The 23,876-nt window shown below is 43.4% G+C and overlaps 1 protein-coding gene across 20 annotated transcripts in view; it reads right to left on the bottom strand.

Annotated features, from left to right (window-relative positions):
* MAP2 (microtubule associated protein 2) overlaps window positions 1-23,876 on the bottom strand; it is a 336,436-nt gene that overhangs the window by 12,927 nt on the left and 299,633 nt on the right. For 12 of the 20 annotated variants that reach the window (XM_075933890.1, XM_075933897.1, XM_075933895.1 and 9 more), the window contains 4 exons: window positions 20,197-20,258; window positions 13,903-14,088; window positions 10,840-10,993; window positions 6,411-6,754 (listed from right to left, as the gene is read on the bottom strand). In XM_075933890.1, the coding sequence (XP_075790005.1) occupies window positions 6,411-6,754; window positions 10,840-10,993; window positions 13,903-14,088; window positions 20,197-20,258 (746 nt within the window). The remainder of the gene's footprint in view (window positions 1-6,410; window positions 6,755-10,839; window positions 10,994-13,902; window positions 14,089-20,196; window positions 20,259-23,876) is intronic. The other 8 variants (XM_075933901.1, XM_075933902.1, XM_075933909.1 and 5 more) reach the window with 1 other exon arrangement.

Here is a 23,876-nt window from a genome sequence, read left to right as displayed (position 1 = left end):
TAAAAAACTGAATTCATAATGTAGCCCAATATCATTCCTTGGAGCCACCTCCCAAGGTCTTTTAATCAAATATTGCATGATTTTTATTCAACTAGGCCGCAGTAAAATAAGGACCTCAGGATCTGGCTTGCGAATACTGACATATTGTGAATTTGCAACGTCTTTCCATGCAAGATTTACATATTGGAAGGCTTGCTGATAGACATTTCCAGATCACTCTGCAACACGGCATTCATCACAGTCATGTCTATCATGTAGCTGAAAGGCAGAATAGGAAACTCTCTGGTGACTGACTGACATTTAGAAGGAAGAGAGAGGGTGGGAGAGGGGAGGGCAACTAAAATGATCAGAGGTTTGGAACAGGTCCCATATGAAGAGAGGCTAAAGAGACTGGGACTTTTCAGCTTAGAAAAGAGGAGACTGAGGGGGGATAGGATAGAGGTCTATAAAAGCATGAGTGGGATGGAGAGGGTGCATCAAGAAAAGTTCTTCATTAGTTCCCATAATAGAAGGACTAGAGGACACCAAAGGAAAGGAATGGGTAGCAGGCTTCAAACTAATAACATAAAGTTGTTCTTCACAAAGCAAAGAGTCAACCTGTGGAACTGCTTGCTGCAGGAGGCTGTGAAGGCTAACGTCCGTTAGTTCGAATTAACTTTGTAGTGTAGACATACCCTGACTTTCAAATTAAAAAAAGCTCTCAGATTCAGATATCATTTCCAAGTTTCAGTCTGAAATGAATCTGTCCAGTTATTTTCTTAATTCACAAAAACAGATTCTTAAGGATGGAAATTGTGATTGGGTGATCCAATCTCACTATTATAAACATGCAAACAGAGACAGTTGAGCTAATGTCTAATTAAATGGACAAAATTGCCTTATAGTAACATGCTAGTTAAGTACTTTGGTCATAGTTATGTTTCAGAGTAGGATTATACCCTTCAAAATTTTCCTGTGGTGTCTCTGATTCAGCAACGCACTTACTCACAACTTTAAGCACATACTTAAACATATACATCATACATTCTCCTGAATCGAGGTCCAGAGGGTTATGTCTCAATGATGTCTCCCAGAGCCAGAGGAGGTTGGTAGGGGTAAAAGGCGAAGAAGATTTATGCCTGGGTAGAGCACAAACAGGTATAAAGGGCCAGATTATGCTCTGAATGGTAGAAGAACATAAGAACGGCCATACTGGGTCAGACCAAAGGTCCATCTAGCCCAGTGTCCTATCAGCTGACAGTGGCAATACCAGATGCCCCAGAGGGAGGGAACACAACAGGGAAACATCACGTGATCCCTCCCCTGTCATCTATTTCCAGACAAAAAGAGGCTAGAGACAACATTCCTACCCATCCTGGCTAATAGCCATTGATGGACCTAACCTCTATGAATCTATCTAGCTCTATTTTGAACCCTGTTAAAATCATAGTCTTCACCACATCCTCTGGCAAGGAGTTCCACAGGTTGACTGTGAGCTGAGTGAAGAAAGACTTCCATTTTCCATCTTCTTTACTGTTTTCAGTGGACTTATGTTGATGCAATGGAAAGTTTGAATCTAGCATATTGGCGCCATTGATGGGGGCTCTAAGGAACACACTCATCTATAGCCATAGCCACAACCCATCCAGATATACCCATTATACTTGGAGAGTCCCAGCTGCAGGACTGTTTCCTGTATGGGGGTTCTCTGCACATGCCTCACCTACTAGCACATTAATGCTGAAGCAGCAGGTAAATTGCTTTTCTCCTGTCATTAGTGCATGTTCAGACTCACCTCAGGGGCCATACTCCTCGTCACTAATGTGCATACACCTCAATGACGATGCAGCCCCTGATTCTGACATCCTTATGCACTCATAGCTCCTCCTGAAGTAAAAAGGACTGGGCACAATAAAGAACAGCAATTCTGTGTGGCAGGATAGAACCCTTAATGTACACAGCCTCTCCCTATCAATTCTGCGATGCTTAGTTTCATCAGACCTCCTTCTCTACAGTCAACACCGTATCACTTGTGAGCATACCAATATTCCTTTTCATACAATTCCCATGGTTTCTGGGCAGGTTTTACCCTCAATTGAATGTGGGCATGTAATAGGGATAGCCACCTCAACCAGGCTCCCTCATTGACAGAACTCTTCCTGACTCTTTTGGATCAACAAGGAAAACTGGAAAAGGCTGAGTTTCCAGTCCAATAACAGCCTCTCTTGGAGTTCCGGTTTCACTAGGACAAAGTTTCAAAATAACCATGAAAAGGTGTTCCATCCCAACCTTACACTGGGCACAGCCTCACCTCCCTGAGGAACTCTCTTCCTCTGTTCTCTAAGGCCTTGTCTCCACTTACCAGAAGATCGATGCTGCAGAGATTAATCTCCCTGAGGTCGATTGAGCAGGTCTAATAAGGACCCACTAAACTGACCACTGATCATGCCCCCATCAACTCCAGTGGGTTGCGAGGAGTAAGGGAAGTCAATGGAAGAATTTCTCCTGTCAACCTCCTACACTGGGGATATGGCAGAAAATCAAACTAAGGTTTGCCAACTCCAGCTATGCTATTCACGTAGTTCAGCTTTGTGTCCTAGTGTAGACCTGGCTTAAGTCTCTGGAGAAAAGCCAAGGCCAGGCCTGCCTTCTTTGCTGTGTTCCCAAAAGGAAACCAAAACATACAGCTGGGCCTTTCCATCCAGGCCCCCGTTTTCCCCAGGGATTGCTGGAGACTGACAGTCTGTCTCAGTCTCTCTCTCGCAAACTCTACCATTTCACTCTGAAGTCCCCCTGGGCTATCCTCAGGCCTCTGTTTTTCTAACCCTGCAGATACCTGCTTACCCTGTCATGTGACTGATTTCCTTCTCTCCATCTGAGGATGCAAATCAGCTACAGGATAGGGGGGCTGAGACCACTATCTCCCTTTTAAAAGGTCTGTCAGCCTATAACATGGTACCATATTTATACTGAAACATGGCTAAAAGCAATTTGTCCTTGGGCAAACAATGAATTCCTGTCTTGATCTGCAAAAGAGCTTCTTCAGAAACTCCATTCCATAGGAACGTAAGAGGGGCCATAGTGGGTCAGACCAAAGGTCCATCTAGTCCAGTATCCTGTCTGCCAACAGTGGCCAGTGCCAGATGCCCCAGAGGGAGGGATCACAACAGGTGATTGATCCCTCTCCTGTCACCCACCTCCAGAGAAACAGAGGCTAGGGACACCATTCCTACCCATCCTGGCTAATAGCCATTGATGGACCTAACCTCCATGCATCTATCTAGCTCTTTTTTGAACCCTGTTAAAGTCCTAGCCTTCACCACATCCTCTAGCAAGGAGTATTCATACTGGGTTTGGATACACACTTTTTTCTATTTGCCACATTGCTCGTTACCAATGACTTTGCTATACCTGAAGTTAGTGATGCTAGTACATACTTAGGACCAAATTCTCAATTCAGGTAAATCTGTGTAATACAATTGACTTCACTAAAATGTTGCTGATTCACACCAATGAGGATCTGGCCTGTGACTTGGATTTGACTCCAGCACTTTACAAATTTATTTGTAAACATTTGGATTTGATACATTTTTGGATTTGTCATTGATTGCTGCCATGTGGCGCTTAACATATATTCCATGTCAGCAATGTTATCAATGTTCTTTGGTACACTAAGTATGTTCACAAATATCTTCTCACATCCATGGTTAGAATGTCAAGAAGAATACTTACAAATAGCAAAAACAGAATTGATATCTGTAACAGAATTTCCCCCCATTCTTCCCTAAGGCCATCTTAGAAAGAATATACGCAAATTAGTTTCTTCTGAAAACACAGTATTTCCTTCATGGCTGAGGCAGCGCTAAAATCCACTCAAACCCAAAAGACGTACCGCTTGCAAGCTGTGTCTGAGCTCTGCCAAAAATGATATAGTTCATAATACTTTTGTATAAAAAGAGAAAACTACCTAGTAGTTAACCTCACAGAGCACAGGGCCCCCTCAGTTCTCAGTACTGCCAACCACCCATTAACTACTTCTCATACTGCATGCTACTAGTAGAAACCTACCAAGTTGCTGCATGAACCTACCAAGTTGCAGCAGTATGTTTTTTCTGTCCTAGAAAGCCGCTTTCCTTTTTTTTTAAGGGTGAACCAGAGCTGAATTTAAATGAATCTGTTGGCTGATGAGCTTCTAAAGAGATTCAGGGCTGAAACTCTGTGTTTCTTTCTTGATTTATTTAACATTCAAACACCTCATGTTTCTTCCATGATACACATCAAATGCTGGCACTGTTGCAATGCAACTGCTGTCCCTAGGATTGCTGGAAGCTAAAAGAATGGACTTTGCGTTAGGTTAACCTATGCCTCTGGTGAAACGAAAGATGATGTCTTTAAGTGACACTTTAGGGTTGCATATCTTTACTCTTGATGTAATTTTCCTGTCATGTTTGGTTACTTGCCCAGACTGTTTTTCTGCTATCAGTAGTGAAACTCCAGGTCAAGTTATAAAGCTAAAGCTGCCTTCTATTTGTTTCATACATCATCAGTAAGAGCAGGGAGCAGAACATTTCAGCCACTGTAATGTAACACTGCTAGACATGATATAGGAAGACATCAACAAAGAAAAATAAATTTGTGTTCACATCGTTCCATGACAGGCTGACACTGTAAGACTGAACAATGGAAAAGTAAAGAAAAAACCCCAAACTCTAGTCTAGACAGAAGGATGATCTAGAGAAAGCACAAAGGAAATACTCCATGAGTCATTCTCTTTGCTCAAGCCACTTAAAATGGTTACAAACTACTGAGGAAGAACGTATCTGAATACTTTTGTTTCAATCGTATTTTTTATATTCATCTGTTACATTTCCCCTGTGATCACCAGCTGCTGTATATTACTAAAGGATTACTTTGAAAAAAATCTTAGCATATGTGGGCCACAATATCTGGCAGAAAAAAAGCCAAAATTGTAAAGGTGTGTACAATACTATCAGAAACACCCCTATACATCAAAAACTGTAAACCCTGGTGAGTCTCATGGTGTTAATCCACAAATCCGGTTTAATTTTTCATAATAACAAAGAGAAAAACAACTACTTTCAGAGCCCTTCTTACAGGTTAGGAAAGATTTTTTGCTACATAAAATTTGCTAGAAGTCAAAGTTTGTTAGGGTGCTATACTGAGGTGTTGGACAGCTTTTATAACATGTACCACCAAACATGTATGAAGAGAGATGAAATATTGTCAGAAATAATCAAAAAGATGTGTCAAAATAAACAAAGAAAAACATTTGGTGATGCATTATCCTTATTGGGCTTCTTTGACTAGTTGGTTCCAAGCCCAGTCTTGCTAGTAGCTGATCACCGTAAAAGCATGTGACAGGATCAGAGGCTACATACTGAAAGCTGCGCTATGATCTATTACATCAGTAAGCATATTTTCACTCCCAAATATCTGCAACGAATGGATAAAATGATAAGATCCAACTTTTCTTTATAATTCACAAAAGGTGAACCTGAGTGTTTTGTAGGTTTGGATAAATATCCCAAAGCTTGGATATTCCCCCTTCTGACTGACAAATGTTCTGACTCTGCATGTGTTTCCAAGCTGCGGAACTGGTCTCAGAGTCCAAAGGAGCGATAGACACTCAGTGTGCTGTTTGATAAGGTGCTGAGCACCCTCTGCTTCTAATGAAGCCAATGGGAACTAAGGCTGCATGTAGAGTACTTTGTGGGGAGCAGTCAGACCCTTGCAGATTTTGATCATATGTCAACATGAAGTGTGGGTGAACATTTTGTAATACATACACAAATGAATCACATTTTTACAACCTCAAAAGGAAGCTTAATTTGATCCATGATTTGGGCAAATATCTGAGTTGGTTTCAGTTTTACTGATCCAGCTTGTCCAGTCCTATACAAAACTGATTTCTGAAACAATATATCAGTAATTAAAACAAACCTAATCAAACTGATTGTCATCGCCTCTAAGTTACAAGATAACACAACGGCCTTTTGGGAGTGGAAAGCTTGCTTCCTTGCAAATAATTCCGGCCTCTACTGATGTATGAACAGACATTTCCACGTGCCACAAAAGGAGATAAGGAACAGGAGTAGCTGTTGCTAGGGCATCGTAAGAGCTACACAGTCCAATCTCTGACCAAAGGTTATAGCTATTGGAAAGCAAAGTGTGAGGTAGCAACATGTGCATTAGTAAAAGGGAATTAGAGACTACACTCTGTCTAGGAATATAGAAATTACCAGGCTGACCTAGCCCTAAGATCTATCTAGTCCTGTAGCTGTGGCCTGTATCAGGTGCTTCAGAGGAAGGTATAAGGGCACCACACAACAGATGTCTGTTTATGAAGCATCTCAATTTGACTGCCTTCCCAGCACATTAACGTTCACCAGGCATTTAGAGTAAATCCTTACCTGTCCCCCTTTAGGCTGGTATCTGATGTTGTCTGTCGACCCAATTTTGGACCTGACATTCTTGAGGTCCGGCAGAGGCTGGTTAATAAGTCGTAGCTGCTTAGGTGTGGCTGGAGATTTTGGAGGCGTGCGTATGATGGCAACTTTCTTCTCAGTGGGCACCAGTATAGCAGACTTGGGAGTGCCTGGAGTATGAGGGGTTCTGGAATAGCTTGGGGTCCCAGGAGTACCAGGGGTACGGGAGGAGTAGCTTGGTGGAGTACCAGGAGTGATAGCCGTGGATCCAGGGGTTGTGGGCGTCGAAGTGCCACTCCTTCCTGTCCTGCTGCGAATCGGCTCCGATCCTATATTGACGAGACAACGGCATTAAAACCACACACACAAATCTCTCTTTTCTTCATATTGTGACTCCAGATTGTGGCACCTCCAACTATAAGTATTCCTCAGTGAAACATTTAAAGCCTGAAGTGAAGCCCACCAACTCAATGGAAAGACCCTGACTGACCTCGGCGGGCTTTTGGATTAGGCATTTAGTCTACATAGTGAAGACGGGTTTGATCATACATTTTTGAACTGTAGATTCCAAAAGCCTAGTTGCTTTTGGTCATGTACCATAGCTAGTAGCCTTGTATCTACAGTAGAATCCAGAAGGTACATGCTCCATTTGTCCACTGACTTCAAAAGAGCTATGATCATCCATGTATGGACCTGTCTCCAGGTGATTATTGTTTCATTGGAGGGGCGGGGGGCAGGACAGGAATCGGCCTGCTAAGCCACCAGATCTGTCCTGTGGCTGTCTAGCCGAAATCCTTACCTTAGAGCAGCTCATGCTACTTTAAACATCTGGCTGCTCTCAGCTCTGGATGCTGGGGAGGGAGGAGGGAGACTTTGCGCTGTCCCTGAATCCCCTCCCAGCAAAATCTCTCAGCATCCCTTGGCCGGTTTCCAGCCAACAGGAGCTAAGAAATTTTGCTGGGGACAGGGGCAGTGTGCAAAGCCTCCTTCCTCCCTCCTGCCACTCCTGCTCAGAGCCACGTGGAGCAACCAGCCATTTTGACCAGTCTGAGATTATAGCAGACAGGAAGGGAGCCCATCTCAGGTTCCTGCAGGGCTGCTGGCTGGGAGCCACCTAGGTAAGCACCTCCCAGCCAGAACCTGCCTCTGGTACCCCAGCCCCTCTCCCCCCCCCAAAATAACTGCTCCAGGCCACCACCCAAACCCTCTGTACCCCTTCTGTCCCCTTCTCCAGGACACAACTCCCTCCCAGAACCTGCACCCCATCCTAACCCCTTCCCCAGGCCAGAATCCTCCCCAAGCCCCTGCCCCAGATCACAATCCCCTCCTTCACCCAAACTCCCTCTCAGACCCCACACCTCTTCTGCACCCTAGTCCCCTACTGCAAACTACCTTCTGCACCCAACCTCCATTCCAGACCCTGCACCCCCTCCATAGATGTGCACCCTTGACAACTTACCAAAATCTTGGAGTGGCCCCAATCAAAATTATTGCCCACCCCTGCATTAGGGCAACTAAAGAAAGTAATTATAGCAAGAATACCTCAATTATTATTTACCTCAATTATTCTTTAATCTATACTCAGAATAGGTGTCGTATTCAGATTACGTCCACATCTGGATGAAACATTTTGGAGGGTTTCTGCCAAGTGCTAAATGCACGCCCAGTCCTTTCCGACATGAAAAGACCTTTCTCTCAGAGAATCCTTGTACCCACACATGCCGGCTATGTCTACACTGGCATGGATTTCCGGAAGTGCTTAAAACGCAATACTATTCCATTTTAAGTTTTTCCGGAAAAGGAGCATCTACATTGGCAGGCTGCTTTTCCGGAAAAGCCTTTTTTCCGGAAAAGCATCTGTGGCCAATGTAGACGCGCTTTTCCGGAAAAGAGACCCGATCGTCATTTTCGCGATCGGGGCTTTTTTCCGGAAAAGACTACTGGGCTGTCTACACTGGCCCTTTTCCGGAACGGTGTTCCGGAATAAGGACTTATGCCTGAGCGGGAGCAGCGTAGCTTTTCCAGAATAGTGGCTGATTTTGTACAGTAGAGCGTCATTGCTTTTCCGGAAATTCAAGGGCCAAACAGCTCGCAGCTTATTCCGGAAAAGCGGCTGATTTTCTGGAATAAGTGGCCCAGTGTAGACACAGCCGCCCTGTTAAGCCCAGCCTTGAAGAAAGTTGCCTGAAGGCAATACAAAGAGCAGCAGCCACAGTGTGAAGTGTGTCCCCCTTTCACTGCGATAAAATGTTCACTTCACAGCTTAGTCAAGACGATTTTAATTCTAAAATTATTAAACCTGGGGAAAAAACTGGAGTGGAGTCAGAGGTCTACATTGTATTCCCTCTCCTTGCTGTAGGGAAGCGCTTTCTTGGCTTCCATTGAGTTCTGAGGGGGAACGGTAAACCTCCTGGGCCTACTCTGCTCAAAGGGGACACAAGAATGCCCAGAGAAGTCAATGAGAATCGTTCCATTTATTTCACTGGGACTGGATGAGACCCAAAGCATGGGTGCTTCTGGGGTTAAGGAGAAAGTCTCTTTGCTGAACACGACATATTGAAGGGATTTTACTCTCAACTCCACTTTTTCCTGACTGGACTCTTTCTTTCTCAGCCAACCATCAATCAAGCTTCTTCTCTCTCAGAAACTGGCTATGCAGGAAGGAGAATGGGATTTTCCTGCCTCCCTGCATCCTTTATTTTTTATTCCTCAGGCTTCCACCCTTTTGGCAGGCACATTCTGGTATGCAGCTGCCCTAGCTGGAAGGATGAAGTTGTTCATTTGCTACTGTGCCAGCCCGGGGTCACTGTGAACGGAGAGGGGCTACACTTTTCCCCACTGGAACTGAAGCTGCAATTTTCAAAGGATTTTCAGTGGGATTTGGGTACCTAACTCCCTTCACATAACACAGCAACCAGGGACACCTCAATGCACTTACCAGGTGGCAAGTTTAAAAGAAACGTAAGGTAGCACCTTCCTCATGCAACACACAGTCACCCAGTAGAACACATTCCCAGGGGACATTGTGAAAGCCGAACATATAACTCGGTTCTTAAAATAATTAGGTCATGAAGGACAGGACCATCAATGGTAACTAGCCAAGAGGATCAGGGACACAACCCCATGCCCGGGGTATCCCTAAACCTTTGGCTGCCAGATGCTGGGATTGGACAGCAGGGAATGTATCACTCAAACTTGCCCTGTTCTGTTCTTTTCATCTGAAGCATTTGGCAGTGGCCAGTGTCAGATACAGGGCTACACCGACCATTGGCCTGGCCCAGTATGCCTGTTCTTATGTCTGGAGCCTTCTTTAAAAAGGCTTGTCGGAATGGCTTCTGAAGAGGCGGGGACAGAAAAATTCCCATGGGACAGGAGAGTACGAAGTCTAGGTTCTGCAGCTTGGGCTGAATGCCACACCAACAAGGGAGATGTCTAAGATCCCTGGTCTCAGGGTAATTTGTTTAGATTTGTGGTTTTATAGATTTGCTCCTGTGAAAACTGGTCCCCCCTTTACATCACAAATACCTTCCATTAGGGTACTTTCACTAATTCTCTTTATTATTGCTTTCTCCCTTGGGCTCCAGGTATAACATAAACATGGGGGAGCAGCTAGAAGAAGCCCGCTTTCCAGCTCATTGGCTCAGTCTTTTATACAGCTTGCTTTCTTCTCTCTGCTATCCTGCTGGAGAGCTCAAGACCACATTAGGTTCTCTACAGATATAAGTGCTCTTTTTTAACCTTCCAAACGTTCTTTGACTTTAACCACCCCCAGTACACCGGGTACTAAGTGTTGGCTTTTCTAATGCTCTATTTATAGCTGCTAAAAGCACTGTCACATTGTGATAAAAAGACCTTGCTGAGTCTTTCTTCTGATGAGTGACCCTAACAACTTACATGGAACTATTTTTAGGTAAAGCTTCTTTCTGGTTTGGCATTAACTAGCCACCAGGTAACATTAAACCAAAGCAACAAATTAACAATTCTTGGTATTTATTAGGTAAGCCTCCCGTTTTCCTGAGATCATCAGAATTTTTTTTAATTATGCTACTCACATTAAGTATGTTTCCTTTTCCTGTTGGTTTATAAATGGCCCATATTAAATATGTCACACAACTAAAAACCCATATGAAGGGATAGTTTGTTTAGACAAGGGTCTCAAATGCAGCCATTAGTGTGAGTATCCCTGACTTTGGGGAAAATTAATTCCGTATCTGAAATGAAACTTTTGTCTCTATACTGCACCCTCTATGTGAACTTGGCCAAATTTTGGGTGCAGATTTCTGGTCCTAGCATTACAACTCAGGTCTATTTCCTACATGCAAAGGAAAGATAGGGATGGATTTAGCAAGTATGTGAAATTCATAACAAGGGTGGGTGAAGGCACCAGAAATGTTAAGGTTGTAGAGAAACATACGCGTAGTCCGTCGTAGTGAAGAGGAGATGGAGCTATTGAGGGAGAAAGAATTCTCATCTCTGTCTCGGTCTCCTGATACACCCCTCCGAGTGGGGATGATAGAGGAAGGTCTTGGTAGAGAGGAACGCTTTTCGGGACTCTTGGTTACTCCATCCTGATTGGTGCAAAAAGGAAAAAATCGGCTTTGTTTGTAAAACATCGAAAACATATTGGTAATTATCCAGACTAACACCAGTGAGATTCCATGGTAGTCCCTGATTCACCCCAGTGCAACTGAGATCATATGATGCCCATTTCTGTTATGTTTCATGCAGGGAGCTCTGATGGCTGCCCAGCTCTGATGTATCATTTAACTTCCTTGGGATTTACTGAATACCGTAGATTTTCAGTTTGCCTAAGACAATCCAACAAACTCACTTTTACAAAGCTCCTTAAATGTCTATTGCCTACTAAACTCCTCCTCTATTTCCTAACTTATCTGAAAATAGTTTCACTGATATGACCAAAAATGTATCAAGGCTTGTTTCCACTCCCACTGAAGTCAACGGCAAAACCCAACGTAAAAGAGGAGTTTTGGTCAGCAAGTCATGGAACAAGAAATACTCAAAGACTATTTAGTATAATGGGCTTTGTTATGCAAAGATCCAGGGCCCAATCCTGAAGTCCCATGGGATTCCACCTGCAGAAGAATCACAAGATCAGCCCCCACCCCGGATGTTTCACGCTCCACATTATTAGAGAACAGGAGGGCTGAAATGCCTTTTGAGGCACTGAAGGTGCATTATATTTTCCCCAAAAATGAGATATGTATAGAATTTAGACTGCTGATTACATTTTCAAAGGAGGGATATTAGTCACTGGACCCTTAGCCTATTTTCTTCTGTACCGATCTTGTCTATGTTTGATTCAGTTTGTTTCTGCTTCTCTATCTCATTTAGATCAGAGCACATCTGAGTATGTGTAAATATTTGCTAGGACCAATATGGCTATGACAGCCCTGCAAAACCCATAAGTTGTACTTGTGGGGCCAGACCACCCTTGGTGAAATGGACAGTGCTCTCTTGACTTCAGTAGGGTTGTGTCTATCTACCAAAGTAGAGGATCTAACCCTGGACGTAAATTGGTCATAAAATAAATGTAGGTGACTAAAGACACCAGCACCAATTTGCCTTTCGGTAAGTTTGTAACCCATTTAGTATTCTCTGGGGACCAGATGCAATCCCTAGCATAAGAGGACACAACTCTGAAGGAAAGCTTAGCCCAGTTACATCAGGGGCAAAATTAGCCCTACAGGTTTAGAGGGTGCTGCATGATATATTGCAGGAAGAGGAGTTTTCTATGTCTTAATGATGGCTTTCTCTTCCAGTCCCCCCATGTATACATTTTACTTGGTTTACACACCCACTGAAGGCCAAGTTGGTGAATTTAGCCACTGTGCCCCACTTACAACCATTTTCTGACCAACCCACACCAGATGTTTTTTGCACCAGTTTGGATAATTTTTGAAATTGGATTTGGGAGATACCGGTGTATGCCAGGCGGCATTTGGCTACTAGTCTCACAAGGAGAGACAGGAAATATCTTTTCTGAGACCAATTCCTGTCGGTGAGAAAGAGCTACCCAAGAGCTCTTCTTTTAAGTCTGGGAAAGATACTTAAGAGTGTCACAGCTAAAGATTAGGTGGAAAAGATAAGGAGTTGCAAGAGACCATTCAAAGTAAAGTGGGCAGTTAACACCTCAGCTGTCACAGGATAAAAGAGAGTTGAGTTATCCTCCTGAAAAATTGGTAACAATCTCCTTTGTTTCTAGACATCTTGGCTGTGTCTACATTGGCACCCCTTTTGGAAAAGGGATGCTAATGTAGCACTTTGGAATAGGCAAATCCACGGGGGATTTAAATATCCCCCACGGTATTTGAATTAACATGGCTGCCGCTTTTTTCCGGCTTGGGGAAAAGCCGGAGAAAAGCGCCAGTCTAGACGTTATTCTCCGGAAAATAAAGCCTTTTCCGGAGGATTTCTTATTCCTACTTGAAAAGGCTTTATTTTCCGGAGAATAACGTCTAGACTGGCGCTTTTCTCCGGCTTTTCCCCAAGCCGGAAAAAAAGCGGCAGCCATGTTAATGCAAATATAGCGGGGGATATTTAAATCCCCCGCGGATTTGCCTATTCCAAAGTGCTACATTAGCATCCCTTTTCCGAAAGGGGTGCCAATGTAGACACAGCCCCCGTCTCCAAAGCTAGTCTATAGCCTGGATCCCATGTCTCCTTCCACAGGATAAGAGTAGCTCTCCAAGTATCTTCACTGAGGCTTTGTCTACACTCACACTTTTGTTGGTAAAGCCTGAACCCCTGAGCAACATAGTCATACCAGCCTAACTCCCAGGGTAGACAGCACAATGTCCATGGCAGAGCTTCTCCTTTTGACATAATTATTGCCTCTCTGGGGAAGTGGATTAACTACACCAATGGGAGAAGCTCTTCACCAAGTGCTGCAGCTGTGCGACTGTATGTGATGACAAACCCAAGTAACTTCACTGAGGGTGCGTCTACACTGCACCGTTATTTCAAGATAACAAGTGTTTTTTCAAAATGACAATGTGAGCGTCTACACAAGCATTCCATTATTTCAAACTAATTTTGAAATAACGGATGGCTTATTCTGAAATCGGTAAACTTCATTCTAGGGGGAATAATGCCTATTCCAAAATAGCGACTTTGAAATAAGACGCGTGTAGATGCTCCACTGCTTCTATTTCAAAATAGCCCCTCCCCAGGGCCATTCTAAGTTATTCCACCCCAGTGCCTCCTGGGGATCTAAATCAAGATAGCACGTCTACATTAGGGAAGCCTGCCTCGGACTGATTTTGAGGCTCCCCTGCAGTGTAGACGTGCTATTTTGAAATAAGCTGTTTCGGAATAACTATTCTGGAATAGCTTATTTTGGAATTAGCATGCAGTGTAGACGTACCCTGAGATTTGCTCAGCTGTAGCAGTGAGAAAATAAGATCCATGGAATTCACTTGTGCACCTCTCTGAGCTACCTCTAACTCAACTACCTTACCTTAGCATCTGATTTTGAGTATGGAAAGTAGTCTCTTGGGCCCGCTGAGGAGGGCCGTACAAAGTAACTGTCTGTATCGAGAAAAGCAGCCCTTTTAGTAGTTAGTGAGCAAGCTGAGCTGGGTCTTGGAGGAAGTAATGACTTCGCTCTAGACTTTGAGGCAGGAATCTTTGACAAAGAGGCAGTCTAGTGATGACAAAACAAACAAAAGAAACATGACATAAAGGTGGATGAGGAGATGAAAGGAAAACACAGGCAACATGGATCAATGAAAAAAATACCAACTATGAACAAAACTTCCATTTTCCAGCTGGAACATGTACTATTCTACAACACACATGCAAGTAGGTATTGGGTTGCTGAAATGCAGCCGTGGCTCTGAGAGAGCAACTTACTCTCTGGGTGCATCCACATAGCAGATGAGAAATAATTTCCAGCTCAGGTACATGTACCTCCGTTCAAGCTTGTGCCTAAAAACAGCATTGTATGTGCAGTGGTTCAGGCTAGCTGTCTCACTATGCATCCTGGGAGCCGAGTGGGATTGTCCTCAGGTGGCTAGCCTGAACTGCTACCTGTGCCACCAATATACCCTGGCAGAGCTCGTGTGTGTTCGTCTACCCAAGCTGGAAATCACGTCATCAATGCTGTGTCGATGTCCCCTAAGAAGGGCCTCCATACAGCCCTCCTTTTCTGCACAGGCAAGTTTGTCTCCTCTAATAACCGCAGATGCAAAGGCTGCCTCGTGAGCACTTACTGTAGGTGGAAATTTACAGGACCAGAGATAGAGCCTGCTTTTTAAAAATCAAGTTTTGTATATGAAGTATCTCCCTGTCTGGGAATAGTCCACAAATATGTTAGTACGGGGGTGGACAATAAAATGGTGGCAGTTCACCAGGGTTACCCCAGGCGAACTACCACCACTACATTTACATGTGCCTCCAAAGGTACAGGCAATTGCAGCTCTGATTGGCTGTGGATCACCATTCCCAGCCAATGGGAGCTGTAGGAAGTGGTGTACCTGTCCGTGCTGCTTCCCAAAGCTCCCATTGGCTGGGAATGGCAATCCATGGACAATGGGAGGTGGAATGACCAGTATCTATGGAGGCGCAGGTACATATAGCAGCATTGGCCTGCCAGGTGCTAACCCTGGGGAATTAGATCTGGCCCACGAGGTGGTATTTACCCACCCCTGTGTTAGTAGGAGACTTAGAAAAAAATGTGGCTATAACATGATAATGACACCTCTTCTATCTTATTTACACTTAAGAATCCAGCATAAAATGCAATTTTATACTCTGTTTGAAATATTTTCAAATCATTATGGGCCAGATTACAAACCCCATACTGGCCCCGGCAAGCAACTATTACCAGAGCTAGTTCTACTGATGACACTAGGACTACTTGGGCCCTTAAGTAACGTAAGGGGTTTACAATCTGGCTCTCATTTTTTTTCCTTACAGCGTATAAGATATAATGAAAAAGAATAATTGGAAGCTAGTATCTTGGCAAAGAAGGCTTGATTTTGCAACACTTTACTCGCATAGAGATGAAATTGCTCATGCGAGTAGCTACAATAGGACTATGTATGTGTAAAAATGACTTGGCACAAGCAAGAGCTGCAGGATTGGGCTGTTAACAATGCACAGTAGCACTGAAAAAATCCACACTGTCGACACTACGCAGAATCAGGGTACTGAACATTTTCACTTATGAAACATTGAGCCTAATCTCTTTGCCCTGCTCTAGTTGTATACTGATGTAGCTCCATCGATGATAGCAGAGTTGATCCCAATTTATGCCACATTAAAAGAGATCAGAATTGGGCCCATCAATACTGCTTAAAACAATTTTTAAATTGTGACGTGAAATAAAGGCATTCCCGTGTGGCTTGGGAAGGTTCTAAATTCTAATGCTTTCTTTCCGGCCTACTGCATTGTTAGACTGGGCCTTTGTAGAAAATATTGTTCATTTTGGAGCCTCTATTGTGGGAAACAAGCTCCGTTCAATGACTAGAGACACTTTAATATTGCAAGAGTTTATTTCTAAAAACCCTCCGCTTTTATGGCCACATATTATTGATTGCCAAATATTTATTATTTTGCTATCTAAAATACAGGGAGGCATATAACTGATTGTAGTAAGATGAGGGCCTGAAACAAAAGTCCATGTAGCACAAGCCTGATTTGAGGCCTGAGGCCTGAGACTTAGCTAACAATGGACAAAACATGGCTAACATAAAGGACAGGAAAGCCAAGCTGTGAGCAAGAGGCAGGCCCTGCTCACAGAATTTGGCAGGATCAGGGCTGAGAGTGCAAAACACTAACTGGTATTAGGCCCAGGTGTAGAACAGTAATTGGGACTGGTCATAAGTAGAAAGAACATTCCAAAAGGATGATACCGCCAGCTCATTAAAAAAGACCTTGGTACCCACACTCCCCACAGATACCAACCCAGGTTTGGGAAATGGTCTAAAATGACAGCATGATGGATAGAGATGATCTAATCAGACCATGAGGTGCAGGGTGATGGGGAGTATGTAAGTAGTGTCAGAGGGTGGCAACCTGACACATCAGGAGTGATGGGTAACTTGTGTGCAGTGTCTATAAAGTTGTGTTGTGGAGGGACTGTTTTTATCTGGCCTAGGGGACAGTGGGACCTCCCACTGACTGAGCTGAGTCCATTGTTATGGGGTACAAATGCATAGTGCAGGGGTGGGGAACCTCAGATCCAGGGGCCAGATGGGGTCTGTGGCTTGCATGGATCCAGCCCCTAAGTCTCAGAGCTCTGCCCCCCCAGCATTGGGGAGCCTGCACAGGCACTCAGACCCACCACCATCCCCCCACAGGGCTGGAGCACACAAAATCTACTAGCCTGGCCCCCCAGCCTCTGGTGTGCTTACTCATTCTCAATCAGGGGCCACACAGGTTGTTTTGTTTCTTTGTTTGTTTGGTATTTTGCTTCTCACTTGCTGATTTTTTCTCTAGGTCAGTGGCTCCTGACCCAAAATAGGCTCCCCAGCCCTGGCGTAGTTATTCATTAGCATCTACTGACCACTACTACTGAACTTCGCTTAACAATAAACCTGGCTGGGCGCCTTCGATCCTTATCTGATTTGTGGTCTTTGGGGGCTTTCTCAGAGTCTGCTGTGTTGACGAATTGCGCAAGTCAACATGGCCCACATCACTGAGCACACACGCACACAGCCTTTTGGTTCTCATCCTTGATGGAGCAGGCGGGCTGTCAGGACACCATGGCAGTAAATCCTGACCCACTACACTGACCAATGGCGAGTCCGCTTGAAATAATTTTCATAAAACTGTGCCATTTTAAACGTTCACCTAGTCTGGCCTGCCTCCATTTTCAGGTGCCCAACCTTGGGCTGGATTTCAAAGGGTGTTTAGGTGCCGTGGGATGCAGAAAGTCAGTGGGAATTAGGTACCTAATGCACCTAGGCACTTTTGTAAAGCCAGTATCTGTCTGCCCATATCTTTAGGCATCTAAATACCTTTGCAAATCTGCACCGAATTTTGAGAGGGCTGAGGACCAGCAATTTGGTGGCTACAATCTAATTAAGTGCTTTGATACCCTCCATATCACAGTAGTATCTGAGCACCTCGTTAAAAACAAATGAATTTATTCTCACAATACCCTTAGTAGGAAAGGTATTACCGATGGGGAACGAAGGCACAAAGCGGCAGAGGCTGCCTCTCATACTTAAATTGAGTAGTATCTCACTCCATGAGTACCTGCATTGTATAAAAAGCACATCTAGTTTGGGTCCCAACACAGCCAGGACAAAATAGCTTCCTGTCTTTCACAGGGCGCAGTTAAGGAGAAAGGATGATCTTGTGGTTGATGAATCACTCTTGGAAGTATGTGATGGAGTCCAACCTATCCTTAACTGTGCCCTTTTCAAGATGGGAAGATATTTTGCAAAATCCTGTCCTATCTGTGTTTTTAGGGCCAAACTACATGTGCTACTACTTTCAAACAAATACCCATTGAGGGCCATATGCTACCATCAGTCTCCATCTGAACTCCCTCTGCTGCAAAGGCAGGCAGCTTATGCAGGACCGAGCCTTATCTAGCACTTACAATAAGAATCAGGGCTTGCAGTGGTTGAGAGACTACTCAAGATGAAACATGAAAACTTCATTTTATTTCACAAGCTAGCTAGAAAGCAGGCACAGTGTGTCCTCCCTGATATGAATTAGCCAATGTTCTTAATGCACAGCTGGGATGAGGACACGATCCTCCCCAGCAGGGTAGAACTGCTTAGCTTTTCCTGAGTTCTGTTTAGAAGTACAACAGGTACGTTGCAGTCAGGTACTAATGCTCTGCAATGAGTGATGAGTGTAATCAGGCGCAATGTGACCCAATGCCACAGCTGGAATGGAGTAGGGGGACTGCTATGAGAATGCCTCTTCGGGTGGATGGAGCAGGACAATACATAACAAAGTTGGAGGGAATGCAACAGTAATAGGGGATAAGTGCTTGAAAGTTCAGAATGTGGACTGCCCCAGGGAATTAGGAGAAAAGGTAGAAGGAGAAAGGATGTTTCTGGAAGGGGATGCACGAGGATGATAGAATCACAGAATAGTAGGGTTGGAAGAGACATTATGAGGCCATCAAGACCAACCCCCTTCTAAAAGCAGGAATTGAGAAGGAAGACAAAAGTGAGAGCAAGAAGAGACTAGATTTCAGGTCCTTGCCCTAAAACAATTGACAGGAAGAATAAAGAAGATAAAAGACAGGCGACAGACCTAGCAGAAGAATGCACACTGCTTGTTTATGTGTCATGCTCCAAGAGCACTTAAGACTTTGGCAACAAGCAGATACTAAATTCTGCTAAGGTGAACTGACCTCAGAGGAAAATGACGCTTGCTATTGACCCACACAGGAAGTCAATATATGCACCTGCCTCCTATACCTCTGAATATTTTACTGAGAAATATCTACAGATCTCTCAGCTATAGCTAGAGATGGGCCAGAATTGTAGCACCAGATCACATGCTCCCTTTGGGGGAATTCAGATCTGGATTTGGATCTAAAGAGGCACAGCACTCATGATGACAGCTAATTACTTACGTTGCTGCCATCAACATTATTGATTATTCAGAAATATAATCTATTACTGTTGGCTAAGTGTTGACAAGATGTTTAACGCATTACATGGTCCTTTGGTCTACTCAGACAGGCAAAACAAATTGGGCTTAATACACAATGGAAGATGCAGAAAAATGGTTGAACTTAGAAAACTTTGTGGGGTCTTGTTGGTTGGTAATGGATTAGTCACCACAATGATACAGTTGTGAGCTAGCATGTGTGGGCTTCTTGGAAAAAGAGTTACACAGTGGGGTTTGAAGGAAAACAAGTCAGGTGCTTGGAGTGCTTGGATGGGAGAGGTATATGGGTAACATGGGAGAAGGGGCTGGACAGAAAGCAAGACTAACGGGAAGGTGGGCAATACTCACTGATGGGTTTGTAGGGTATCAGAGGTGTGGCGTGGAAGACAGCAGAGATGTAAGTGGTAGTGTAGGCTGAGCTGAACCTTGAAGGTGAGGACAGGAAGTTTGAAAATTTTGTTTAAACCTAACGTTCTAAGGTGGAGAGAGGTCCGGGACATGACCTCAGCTAAGCTAATTGGGGGGCATATTTGCATATGAGATGTCATTGGTTAACATTTTCCAGAACTCCGTGACCTCTGAGGAGGAAAGCAACAGAAATGCAATGAATCGCCACAAGACTCTTTTCATCCAATCTTGAGGCAGGATTTCCTTCTTGTATGTAACAATCCAACACAAGATGACACCCACAGCCAGATCATCAGACTGTGTAAATTAGTGCAGCTTTGGGGGCTCCAATGGAGCTGTGCCCATTCACACCAGCTGAGGGCCTGGCCTTAAACGTTTAACAACACTAAATGTTATTGCAACTCAGAGGCTGTGTGTAAACTGTGAATTGAGGGACTGTCTTTTGTTGTGTGCTTGTACAGTGCCTAGCACAACGGGATCCTTGTCCATGACTGGGGCTCCTAGATGATGCAACAATACACAAATAAATAAATAAATAAATAAATAAATAAATAATAATAATAAACCACAATCAAAGTCTCTATATACTTATTTTTGTAATTCAGAAGCTACACAGGGACAGTGGCTGTAATAAAAATTAATATGACAAATGAATTCTAAAGGGAAGGCACAGTTATTTACTGAAATTAAAATAAAAACACTCAAGACAGGACAAAAAGAGTTTTTGAAAGATGAATGACAAGAGGATTAGTTTACTCACTGAAAGTTTTTCCTTTGCTTGTTTAAATACACCGGGAGCCTGGTTTGTTTCACCACCTGCCGCTGTTAAACCCCAAAAAGAAAATCCTGATGGTTAAAAATAATCATTTTGATTTTCTGAACACCTTTAGTATAATCAATTGTCTTTTAAGCACCGTGCAAAGCAATGATGTGGTGAATTACTGTATGCAGTATATGCAGCTGCCTTAAGAAATAAAAGAATACATTGTTACAATATTTGTTACCATATTTGTGATAGTTCCAGTTAATTCATGAATTTTAGACAACAAATCAGAATTTTGCCCTTCTCTTCTTAGTGGTCTAGGATTAAGAGCCAAGATTTTGAAGAGAGACTTGTGATATTGGGAGCCCAACATGAGACATCCCAGTTTCTTAATGTTTAGAAAATGCTGAAGTTGCCCTCTGAATATCATGCCCCTTTAAGGAATCTCAAGCAATCTCACTAGCCACTTTTCAAAATCTTGGCCAAGAACCCTAACTGAAAAGAAACTGATTCGCTGCTGCGAATTCACTCCAATTTGCGCTGCTGTAATTCCACTCACGTCAATACAGTCACACTGGTATAAAAGTGGAGTAACGCAGATGTCAATAAAACCCTCAGACTTTAGTTTAATATCTTATTATTCAAGCTGCTGGCACCCATGATAGTTACCATTTTCTTTTAGTCATTTGAATTTCATTTGAGGTGAGCTGGATATCGTGTGACTTGGACTCCATCCTAGGAGAAACACTAGAAACTGAAAAGCTTTTCAGAAATGCATGTACTAAGTATTCGCTATGCTGTTGTGCAGGAAGCTGTGTGATATATGAAATCTAGCTACTTAGGACTTTGAGTGGGTACAGAAGGAAGGTTGAGTGGTCAAGGCTGAGTTCATTTAGCTACTGTCCCAACTATGTTCATCTGTGAACCCAACAGCAAAACTATGTCCAGCAATGATGGCTTTCCACTGGGCCTTGCCAGTTGTCCCAACACATCCCCTTGCTGGGATTAAATCCTGGCATTCTGCAATCGATCTCCATTGTGAACAAGGCTGCCTTTCCCACTCGATACTTTTGCCCTCTTAACTAATGTTCTTGCCTTGTTCTTTTTCTTTGATTGTAACTTGAGGGAGTAGGAGAGAAAACTTGAGATCAGAGAGCTGACAGTTTAAGTCTGCATGTATTAACACGTTCAGTAAAAGCCTCCTGCATTACATTTTACCACATCTGTTACTGCTGTTTGTTGTTTTTTAAATCTTCCTTCCCTCCCCTTTGGTACTGAACTCCAGTTGCCTGTGGCTATGAGGTAAAGAGCACAGTTGTGTTTCTGTGACTGACTTACCTGACAGCATAACAACTCCTCCATCTGAGCAAAATACCTGGATCATGACGTCACACTGTCCTTTCGTGCTCTGCTACCAGCTTAATCACACAGTAAACATATTTAAGACAAGGAAGACAAACCTAATGCATGTTTGCCCAGTTCAAAGGCTAAGCAACTGTGCTGGCCTATCCTATGACATCCATGATGTGATGTCACAAAGGCAGCAGTGTCTTCTAACTTCAGCCAATCAGACAACACAATGAAAACTAGCATAAAGGTCAGATAATCAAATAAAACTGTCTTTTCCTTCTGCCTTCTTCCTCTTTTCATGCTCCAAGGAAGGCGTGTCCTTTAACAATTATAATTACTGAGAATCCCATTCTTGAAGAGATTGTGGTTGCCATTAAAACAGCTCCTGCCTACGGTTACTACACAGTGACATCGGAATTATTTTCGATATGTTGGAAAATCCTGTGACATCGCCTTCATGGTCTCCCTGCATGGTCAATGTGGACACATTTTGACTTTTTAATGGAGACATTTGTATCCCGCAAGACTGCTCTTTGGACGCGTTTCATTTTTAAAGTATAGATAAGGCTAACAGATTTTTTGCTGCTGAGAATGTGCTCAGAGTTATACAGAATATACTCTGGGGGCACTTCTGGATAGGCACCTAATTTGGCACTCCCTGAAACCAGAAGGAAAGCTCACACTGACTTACATGAGAATAGACACCGGCTTCAGACGAATTGTTTTATAGTCAACATAAGGAAGAATGGAAATCATCCTTTTGGTTTACAGCATTCAGCTAGGAAAATATATGTCCTCATGTTCCCTGCTCCTCAACATGCCTGGGGTGGTTCCAGTCCCTGTATTGGCTAAGTCCACCAGAGGGATATGCATATTTAATCCTGGATACCTACACCCCAAAGGGCAATTCTACGAGATATCCATCCATGTCCCCTTACCCGCCACAGCTGCACTGATATAGAAAAGGGGAGAAAGAAGAAAATCACCTTGTGATTTTTCCTCCCCAGCTCTCTTGAAGATGTCCCAATGTTAGGTTGTGGAGACTTTCTGTTCATTCAGTGATTTGGTTCAGAACAGACTTAAAGTTCTGTTCCAGACCAAAATGATCTCAAATTTCAGATTCAGCATTTTGGTTCAACCATTTATAAAGGCCACAACTTTTTTAATCTGATTCAGAGCTCTCCCAGTCTGTGGATGTTTTAGGTGAGGTGTTTTTCATTTGTCTCAGCTCCTGTTGTGTGAATAAACTTGGGGTATGTCCTTAAATTATATTTTCTACTTTGGCTACTTATTGGGCTTATTTTTAATGTGAGTGAACTCCTCTATATATTATGGAGAGGGGCAGGCAATGGCCAGAATAAATGTCTCTAAGGCAGCAATGGGCAGGTTTCCCCAGGTTTTTCCACTGGCACAAGTGAATTCTGACTAGAAGGCCATAGGAAGCAAAAAAATGCAGAGGGTTAGAAATAGTTCATGTGAGGAAATAATAGCTAAGCAAGAGACGAAGATATTAGTCTTCATGGCCTAAAGCTAGTGCTTTAGGCCATGAAGATGCACTTCACTGTTTTAGCCCTAAGCTTCCTTAAGTTGCAATCAAATCATGCCAAATAGCTAAAAATAATCTTGTATGACCAATGCAGAATATGAAACCTGATCTGCAAAGGTGAAGGACAAGAGCATTAAACCAACTTGCGCCATGTCGTCCCTAATCCCACAGCACACTTTGGGTTCTCTGAATAATCTTTGACTTTACGGGTAACAGCTTCTGGTCACATTAAGCCGTGTTTGGTGAAAGATGGGGGGGAGTGGGGAGATAAATTGGTTTAAGCCACCTTTACTCTCCTTTCTCTTAAGGTTGGGAGCTGGTTGGAGAACACTGGAGGCTACTCTAATTTACATCTAACTTGTTGACCAAAGTAATAAACATAGCTTTTAACTTCTGAGCCAAGAAACATACATTTTAGAATGCTGTACCCTGAATTTAAACTAGTGAAGTCTGGTTCTTTTCTCACTCTCTCTGGTATAAATAAGGGACAACTGCACTGCAGTACACAGAAGTGTCAAACTTTGTTATAGGAAAATCATGCCTCAACTCCTTTTTCAAAAAATAAATAGCCAAGCCCAATACTGATCTTTCCACCCTGATCTGACCATTAAGAATAATGCCATAAGACTGGAGTGAAAATGTTTTAATTCTGAATAATGACATATCTATTTAGATATAGAGAGAGCCACTGGTTTTTCCTTCTCTCATCTTCCCCTATCAAATACTAAGATTTTGAAAACCGGTTTTGCTCGAAATGCATTCGTCGACTAACCCCAAATTT

Source organism: Pelodiscus sinensis, chromosome 7 (genome assembly GCF_049634645.1).
Source record: "Pelodiscus sinensis isolate JC-2024 chromosome 7, ASM4963464v1, whole genome shotgun sequence".
Lineage (NCBI taxonomy): Eukaryota > Metazoa > Chordata > Testudines > Trionychidae > Pelodiscus > Pelodiscus sinensis.
Note: the sequence above shows the minus strand (reverse complement) of the source record. Positions and strands in the feature narration are given on the sequence as shown.